The sequence below is a fragment of the Fukomys damarensis genome, unplaced genomic scaffold (genome assembly GCF_012274545.1).
Source record: "Fukomys damarensis isolate Sample0158 unplaced genomic scaffold, DMR_v1.0_HiC HiC_scaffold_23, whole genome shotgun sequence".
Taxonomy (NCBI): Eukaryota; Metazoa; Chordata; class Mammalia; order Rodentia; family Bathyergidae; genus Fukomys; species Fukomys damarensis.
The window spans coordinates 11,167,162-11,175,755 of record NW_022900935.1 but is presented as its reverse complement, the minus strand read 5'-3'; the positions used below and the strand labels follow the sequence as shown (position 1 = coordinate 11,175,755).

The following is an 8,594-nucleotide window of genomic DNA, read 5'->3' as shown; positions in this document are numbered from 1 at the left end:
GAGTGCAGCACGAGGTTCTTGATACAGCCTGTGATGCCCGAGGAGAACCTGCCTCCGGTCAGTGCGGCCACATCTGGGGCTCCGCCTGTGGGCAGGGGAGCCAGAGCGGTGGGAGGTGCCAGGAGCCCAGGAAGCCCGCAGAGCAGGACCACCACGCTCTCCTTGGCCTCGGCGGGCTGCCCTACCCCAGGCCAGCCCAGGACTTACCGATGTACACGCTGCCCTTGGTATTGACCGCCACATTGGGGCCCGGGGACTGGCCGCTCACCAGCTCCTCGCCGTCAACCTGGATGGAGCCTCTGCGGCCCTCTCTGCAGGGCACTTGGGTCAGGCCCCCTGCCCAGCCTGGATTCCCACCCTTCCAGCCCACCCATGGAAACCATTCCCTGGGCATGCAGACTCTGGACACATGGGCCAAGCCCTGCTCCCTGCCCTCCCCATGACAGGCCTGGCTCTGCAAACGCAGCTGAGCCACCCCCCACCCCCCACTTCCCCTCCATCCCACAGGGTGTGTAGAGCCCACACCTCTGGTTTGACCCGGGAGCTCCCCAGCCCCAACTTCCTGCTGTCTTGCAGAGCTCGGTGACTACCTCCCTGCCCATGATGGGGGCATCCCACCCCCTACAGGACTCTAGTGCTTTTCCCTAAGGCCTGGCTGGGCTGCTTACCGCAGCACTGTCACCCGGTGCCACTCGCCGTCATTGACAGGGTCCTCAGAGACAAGGCGGGCTTCGCCACTGCCCAGCTGGTAGCTGGAGTAACAGAGGCCCGTGAGACGCGAGCTGGCACAGGACTGGTGGTGCGGGGCAGGGAGGGGGGAGTATGTGGCTGGGGCACTGGCAGGGCAGCTGCCCGTGGGAGGAGCGGGTGGGGGAAGGAAGGACAGGGTGCCAAGACCCACCTGAAAACAAGGTGGCCGTCCTGCAGTCCAAGGCCGATGAAGTCCTTCCCTCGGTTGGTCTCTCCTGTCTCCTTCCAAGGAAGCACAGGGTCTTAGGGTGCCCAGCCTGCAGAGCTGAGGTCCCTGATGCTATAGGCTCCACGCCTAGTGCCCACTCACCATGCCCTGCCAGAGCAGCAGTCCACTGGCTGTGCTGGTCCGGACCTCCAGCTCGATGGTCTCGGGCACTTCGGGCAGGCTGCAGGGGCAGTGAGTGGTGAGAGGCCAGAAGCCTCCAATTCCTGTCCTCCCCAACCTGGGCCTGTCCTACCTCCGGGAGAAGACTCGGCTGGGAAGGGCTAGGAAGCCATTGTCCTGGAAGAAGGCTCCGTACTGCCCGGGGGCATCTGTAGGGGTGGGAGGGGAGATACCTGCTCACCGGGCAGGGCGGCCCCCAGTGGGATCCCCGGCCCCCACCTCCGCTCCATGACAGGGCCCTGAACCTGTGGTCCCTTGGTACTACCCCAAAGGGGCCACCAACGGAACTCGAGGGGCCTTGAACTGGACAGGAAAACCTCACGTCTCTTGTTTTCACTCACTTATTGACATCGAGCAGTTCCTTCAATTATGGCCGTTGGAAGCCAGCCAGAGCAGTAGCAGGAGGGCCTGGAACTTTGTCCCTAATATTTGTCTAGCACATTGAAGTCGCTGCGAATATTTCAAAATATTGCTCATGCTTATGACTTATTTACTGTGCTAATAAAGAAACACATATTAGGAGCCTACAAATATTTTGGTAACTTTATTATTATTCAGTCTAACTGGTTTCCTTTGAAATCCTCTGTATCTTTTTTTTTTTTTGGTATCGGGGATTAAACTCGGGTCCTTGTGCTTACAAGGCAGGTGGCGCAAACACTGAGCTAAATCCCCGGCCTCTGTATCTTATTTTATGCAGTTGGTTGGCTTCACCTCCCTGTCTGCCATGTTCCTTTAGTTTTAGCTCTGAGACTGGGTCAACTGGTCACCCTGGGCCTTGGCAATCAGGTCCAGAGCCCATGCATTCCCTCTGCCTCATGGAGCAGGAGGGGTTGCCCAGAACTGGGAAGCTGGGATCCTAACCTGGGCCTTTCAGCTCCAGTGTCTGCACTGTGTGGCTGCACCATCCCCACTACCACCTGCTCTCGACCCAGCCCACAGGCCGGTGTGGCCACAGAAGGCCTGGCAGCTGCAAAAAGCGCTCAACCACTTCCCCCAAACAATTAGGGTAACTGCTGTGTGCCTGTGCAGGGAGCTTCCCACTGAAACTGCAAACATCCTTTCATTGAGTGGAGTCCTTGTAACAACCCTAGGAGTTAATTTATCCAAAGCCGTAGGGATTAAAAACCTTATACTTCTCTCCATTTTTATACATTGGAAAACTGAAGCACAGAGAGATTAAGTGACTCACCCTAAGTCACACAGTAAATGGCAAGGCCCAGACCTGAACCCGGGAAGGCTGGCTTGAGTCCAAACTGTTAACCACTGTATCACGGCCTCTCTTTTTATTAGTGATCAGAAGGGTGTATCTGTAAAGGACTTAACACAGTCCCTATAAATGTTCAACAAACATTCATACTGTGTTTACTTACTTTTCTGTGGTACTGGTCGTCAAACCCCTAGGCCCTCATACATGCTAGGCAAGCACTCTCCAAGTGGGCCCATTCCCAGTCCTTTTTGCCTATGTGTATGGTACTGGGAACTGATCGCAGAGGCTTTGCACTAAGCTACATCCCCAAAGCCCTTTAAAAAAAGATTTTGCTTTTTTTTTAATGTGTGTGTGCGTTTGAGACAGGGTCTCACTATGCAGTTCAGGTCGGCCTTGAACTCACTATGTCACCCAGGCTGGCCTCCAACTCATGGTGATCCTCCTGCCTCAGTCTCCCGAGTGCTGGGATTATAGGCTTGCGCCACCATGCCTGGCATCTTTATTTTCATTTTAATACAGACACTAGAACCCTTCAGAGTGAGGGTCCTGATTATTCATGTTATATTTACTGCCCCTAGGCGGAGGTGGGCACACAGTAGGTGTTTGTTGATTGTATCAGCACAGGAGACTGAGGTCAGAGCGGTTCAAAGAGCTGCTCAAGGTCATCTCGCCAGTAAACCTGGGGCAGGTCCCAGCTCTGTGTGGCTGTGCTTTCCTTTCGTCTATATTCAGCTAGCCCCTCACCTAGGCCTTTTTGCTTAGAGACTGGAGCGGAAGTACAGGTAATCAGAAGAGAAGAAAAGGCTGAGAGGCTGAGGTAAGGAGGAGATGAGCTCACAGGGCCGCCCTGGGTGCCCACAGAGCCATAACAGGTACGTACCATTGCCCCCACTGCCTTCCACATGCCAATCGGACTCCACTGTGCCATGTCCAGACCCTGTGGGAAAGGGTGGGTCCCGTTGATGGGTGCAGACCCCCAGGGAACTTGTCCAGCCCCAGGGCCCCTCTGGGAGGTGAAAGAAAGCCAGGCCTGGGTACCTTGTTGGCAGTGTGAGCCAGAGAAGCCAGGTGGGCACAGGCAGTGGGTACCCTGACAGGTGCCCCCATGCAGGCAGGGCTCACGGAGCTGGCAGGGGTTCTCCTCATGTTCACAGAGGTCTCCTGTAGGCCAGGGCAGAGGTGGGTGGGTGGGCAGGGGCTGGAGGTGCCACCAACCACCTGTGCCCCCTAGAGTCCCAGGCCAGCTCGCACCTTTGAAGCCATCTTGACATAAGCACTGGAACTCGTACTCGCCAGCGGGCATGCACGTGGCGCCATTGCGGCACGGCTGGCGCTCGCAGGGGGAGCTGTCATAGCACTGCCCAATTCCCTGGCTTCCCAGGAAGCTGTAGGTAAGGTCCAGTCGCTTGCCATTCACAGACACCTGTGGGTGCAGGGACACCGAGGGGCTGGAGGGCCAGAGGTAGAGGCACAGTGCGCCAGCGGGGAAGAATGCAGAGGGTGGGGGTGCCTGGGAACTTGGGCAGGGGCCTGAGGGGTGAGAGGGCTCCTCAGTGTGGGAGGGGGTGCGGAAGCCGAGTGCCTACCGCGTGCCAGTCCTCAGCACTCCCTGCCCAGGAGTCACTATCACTTGCACTTTAGAGACAGGGAACAGGCTCAGTCAGGAGGTAGGGACCCGTTTGCTCCCAACCCCCTCTGATCCCCCGGGGGTGCTGCTCACCTCGCCCACACAGCCACGGAAGTGAGCGCTCACGTTGGTGGCCGGGGACAGTGGGACGGAGGGCTCCACGCCTCCCAGGTAGAGAAGGGTGTGCAGGTTGAGGCCCTGGCTCTTGCCTGGCGAGGAGCGCAGCACTGGGCGCCCCCCATTCACCCGCAAACTGCCGTCCTTATTCAGGCGCTCCGCAGACACGCGGTGCCAGCGGCCAAGGGCCAGAGGCTCAGGACTCCGCAGGACAGCCAGCCCTGAGGGGACAACGGGCATGGTTAGGAACCAGGGGGAATCTGGTCCTGACCTCCTCTCCCAAGGACTTGAGCACACGGAGAATTTCCCCAGTGAGGGACCCATGGCCAAGGGTTTGCTCAGTCACTCAGGGATGGTATGGGAACAGGGACTTCAGGGGTGTGGCTGCCTGATTTATCCCTTTGTGCCTCCTTGTGCATGGAGTGTCAAGGAGGGCACAGCTGGTCACCCCGAGACCCATGTGCACCTGATGCTCAGTGCCTACCTGATCCCAGCTCGTAGCGGAACTCCAGGTGGCCGCCAACCATTGCCAGGGACACGAAGTCCTCCACTGGCCCGATCCTCCCCCCGCTGAACAGCAGGATCCCATCGGGCACCAGGGGCTTGAACTCGACGTCCAGCCGTAGCTCGTGGTGTGTGTTGGTGAGGGCAGGGAGTGCCAGGTAAGAGCCAGTGCCCGACATGGATGGGGTGGTCACTGTCACACCTGCAGCGGTCGCAGCTCAGCCAGGGGTAGTGGGACCAAGGGGTTCTGGGCAGGACCCGGCCACTCAGTCTTCCCTGAGACCCTTGCCCACCTCACTCCCCATTTCAGAGGCTCTGTACCAGCTAAGCCGCTGTCACTGCCCAGGAGCCCCTGGCCTGGCTCTGCAGGTCAGGCTCTGAGCACCTCCAGCCTTGTGGGCCTCCCATAAGGGATTCAGGCTGGCAGGAGAGGAAAAGTGGATTTTGAGATCTTCTGGTTCAGAATAAATTTATCAGCTGTAGGGTCCATCATGGCCTCTGAGTGCCCTGCCCAACCTCCCCAGCTGTCACTGAGACCTGGTGGGGGGGTCACACCGGCTCTACTTACCTTCCTCACATCTCATCCCTGAGCGGCCCAGGTGGCAGCGGCAGGTGTAGCCTCTACCGTCGGGCCGGTTCACACAGGTGGCATCGGGCCCACAGGCCTCTGGGGGGCACAGCGGCCAGTGAGGATGCTGAGGTGACTCAGGAGGGGGGATACAGATGCCTATGCCCTGCCCCTTGTAGGTGGCCATTAGGGCCAGGCCAGCCTAGGAGGGCTGCCCAGGAGCAGGGAGGCCAGGCATGGGAGAGCCAGGGCTGTGAAGGGCGACCACGTGTCTGCTAGTGCTTATGATGCACCTGGGCAGCAGTGTGGGCTGAGGGGCACCTGGGTGGAAGATGGGAAAGGGGCAGGGACACAGGGGGCAGTGCCTGGGCTGGGATGAGAGCCTGGCTCCCAGTCCTTGGATAAGAGTGATGGGGTACGGAAGGACCCCAGCCACTGCAGGGGGGTGACACACAAGAGGGCAACACCTCGGGGAACAGTGACCCGAGCAGGGCACACCTGGGTGGCAGTGCAGGGCCTGCGAGTGCTCACAGCGGCTCCCGGTGAAGCCGGATGGGCAGACACACACATAGCTGCTGCTCTCTGAGTCGTGGCACTGGCCTCCATTCTGCAAAGCAGCCGCCAGAGGTCAGGCCAAGGCCATCTGGCCCTGCCTCTTCCCCAAGGCCAGCCATGGCTCCGATGGCCAGGTGTGTGGGCAGGGGGCCACCTGGCATGGCCGGTCCCGGCAGGTGGGGCAGTGGGAGATGCCATGCGCTGTGAGGTTGAGGTCATGGAAGATGATCTCCTCGCCCTGGATGCACAGCTCCCGGACACAGCCTGGGGGGCAGGCGGGCAGGATGAGCAGGGGGCAGAGGTGCGGGGGAGCCTGCCAGCCCCAGCCCATGCCCTGAAGTTCCACCCAGCTCGGTGCAGGGGAGATGGGGACAAGCTCACCCACGAAGCCGCCACTCAGCCCTGCCTTGGGGATGGCACCATAGTCGGGGTAGCCACCCAGGTACAGCTCCTCATTTAGGTCCAGGCCCTGGAACTTGCCCTGCAGAGGTTGGAGGGAGGTCAGGAATGGCAGGCAGGCAGGGCAGGTGTGGGCTGGGGGCTAGGAATAGGGGACAGGGTCGAGTCTCACCTGGGAGGTCCCGTTCACTGGGGCCAGGCTACCCACAATCAGGGAGCCCTGGGTGAGGCTGCGCAGTAGGGTCACGGTGTGGAACTGGCCCAGGGCCAGCGGTGTGGGGTGGCGGATAGTGGCCATGCCAGAGCCCGCATCAAACCTGCTCCATGGGGCAGGACAGGGGCGGAAGAGGGTGAATACGGAGGTTGTGATACGTCCATGGAACAGCCCGGCCTAGGTGGCGGTGTGCCGGAGGAAGGGTGTCACCATGCCCAGTTCCTGTCCCTGCCCTGTCCTCTCCCCTCACACACTCCAGTCAGCCCATCCTGCCTCTTCCCTAGGTCTTGCCCCTCTTCCTGGGAGCTGTTCCACAGCAGCCCACAGGGCTGGAAGACCCTTGGGCCCCAGGCTGCTGCCATCTGGCACCTGGTCTACTGCTCCTCAGTTTCCCTCTCTTGAGATGACCTTGCTCTCCTCCATTTATGGCTTAAAGCACAATTCCACAAGGCCAGAAGTTGACCTGTTCTCTTTATACTGACGCCAGTGCCCGGCAAGTGACAGCCATGCGCTGGCTGGCTGGCTGGATCCTGGCCTACAGCGGTCACAAGTCTTTGGTACCTCCCTCCCCTGCCTGGCTTACCAGGCCATGTCTATTCTAGGAGACTGGATGGTCACCAAGGGAGACCACCTTCCTCTACAATCACTTTTGTACGACTCAGTCCAGGGTAATGTAGGCCTGATTCATGTCCTAAGTCCAGTCCCCCGCCTGTCCCTCTCCTACAGACGGAGAGGTTGAGGGTCTCACCGGAACTCAGGCCTCCCGCCCACAAGACCGAAGGAGATGAAGTCAGGCTGTCTGCTGGCCAGGTTGGTGGGGCTCCCTGGGCCCCGCTTCTGCCCGTTGTACAGCAGCATCCCTGGGTGGGCACAGCTCAGTGAGGGCCCCCTCCAGCCACAGGCTCCCTGTCACCCCCACCCTTGGAATGACCCAGTCTTTCTTGAGTCTTTCTGCTCCAGCTATGGTCCCTCCCTTGAGCACACCGTAGGTGGCCAGGGAACTCTTCCGATCTCAGGGACCTTGCTGAGAGCCCTGAGACAGAGACAGAAGCAGTTTCATGCACATGCTGGGGTCTACCTGAAGAAGGCTAGACAGGTGGAGACTCACCAGAGTAGAGGAGGAGGCCTGCACAGTGAAAGCCAGAGAACCGTAAGAGATCAGAGAGAAAAAGAGAAGAGGAAAGGGTGAGAGGTGGCATAAGGAGGCAGAGGGATCAGCAGAGACCAGGAGAGGAAGATGGGACAGAGGCACCAAGGCAGAGGCACCAGGAAAGGCCGGGCTGTCACCCAGGTGGGATGAGGAAAACAGGAAGGAGAGAGGAAGTAGGAGGCCCCTAGGTTTGCAGGCTTCTGGGCAAGGAGAGTGAGGGTGCTGGGCAGGATGGGGGCTGCTGGGCTCACACGTGGTGGCAGATTCTCCGTGAGGCCTCCCGCCCTGGCCACCTGCTCACCATCAGCTGAATCTGGCCGGAAGGTGATCTTGATCTCAAATTTCCTGTAGGCATCCTTGATGGTGGGCAGTGGCAGGAAGGAATGTGGGGTCTGGGTGAAGTAGGGCACCACTCTCTCTGCCGGCAGAGAGCACCGTTAGTTAGGGAGAGCGCCCAGTGAAGAGTGGTGGGCACTGCCAATTCAAGGCTGGGCAATGTCCTACCTGGCACTTGCAGATAGGCAAAGGCCTTGACCTTGCCCTGCCGGTTGGTGGCAGTGCAGACATAGGTGCCTGCATCCTGTGGCCGGACCGAGGGCAGCATCAGCATGTTTTTCTCCAGGCGGCTTCCGGGGGGCAAGTCGCCATCCAGCTGCAAACACCAGTATTGAGGCCCTGGCCTTGGCCCCACCTCCCACAGGGCACTGGCTGTGCCAGGCCCTCCTCCCCTGTGCGGCAGCATTTACCTTGCTCCAGGTGATGTTAGGAGCCGGGTAGCCTGAGGCCATGCAGGGGAAGACGGCTGCAGAACCAGCAGGCACTCGGACCTCTGGGGGTGTTGAGATCTGGGGCAAGGCTGTGAAGGGAAGAGACCCAGGCCATCAGTGTAATCACTGCTACCACTGCGCCCAGCCTGTGCCCTGACTCCAACTCTCACATCTGCATGCTGCTCCTGTGGCCCATGTCAGAGACAAGGGACCTGCTCACTCCTGATCACAGTGAGGGCACGGGGCAGTCAGGGCTCGGGGACAGGGCCACTTGGCTCCACAGCCCCAGACCTCTGCAATTCGCCTGGCCGTGAAATTGCACAGCCCTCTGGGGACCTGAGAAGACAG

General features: G+C 59.8%; 1 protein-coding gene across 1 annotated transcript in view; it reads right to left on the bottom strand.

The window, feature by feature from the left end:
- Positions 1–8,594, bottom strand: part of Hspg2 (heparan sulfate proteoglycan 2) — a 67,540-nt gene that overhangs the window by 956 nt on the left and 57,990 nt on the right. Inside the window, exons 79-98 of the mRNA XM_033767248.1 lie at positions 8,226–8,335; positions 7,984–8,131; positions 7,781–7,897; positions 7,078–7,189; positions 6,288–6,432; positions 6,098–6,197; positions 5,871–5,980; positions 5,660–5,768; positions 5,162–5,260; positions 4,574–4,795; positions 4,066–4,310; positions 3,597–3,768; positions 3,384–3,506; positions 3,226–3,282; positions 1,212–1,287; positions 1,061–1,139; positions 902–972; positions 669–752; positions 208–311; positions 7–85 (exon numbers count right to left, since the gene is read on the bottom strand). Coding sequence (XP_033623139.1) covers positions 7–85; positions 208–311; positions 669–752; positions 902–972; positions 1,061–1,139; positions 1,212–1,287; positions 3,226–3,282; positions 3,384–3,506; positions 3,597–3,768; positions 4,066–4,310; positions 4,574–4,795; positions 5,162–5,260; positions 5,660–5,768; positions 5,871–5,980; positions 6,098–6,197; positions 6,288–6,432; positions 7,078–7,189; positions 7,781–7,897; positions 7,984–8,131; positions 8,226–8,335 — 2,362 coding nt within the window. The remainder of the gene's footprint in view (positions 1–6; positions 86–207; positions 312–668; positions 753–901; positions 973–1,060; positions 1,140–1,211; positions 1,288–3,225; positions 3,283–3,383; positions 3,507–3,596; positions 3,769–4,065; positions 4,311–4,573; positions 4,796–5,161; positions 5,261–5,659; positions 5,769–5,870; positions 5,981–6,097; positions 6,198–6,287; positions 6,433–7,077; positions 7,190–7,780; positions 7,898–7,983; positions 8,132–8,225; positions 8,336–8,594) is intronic.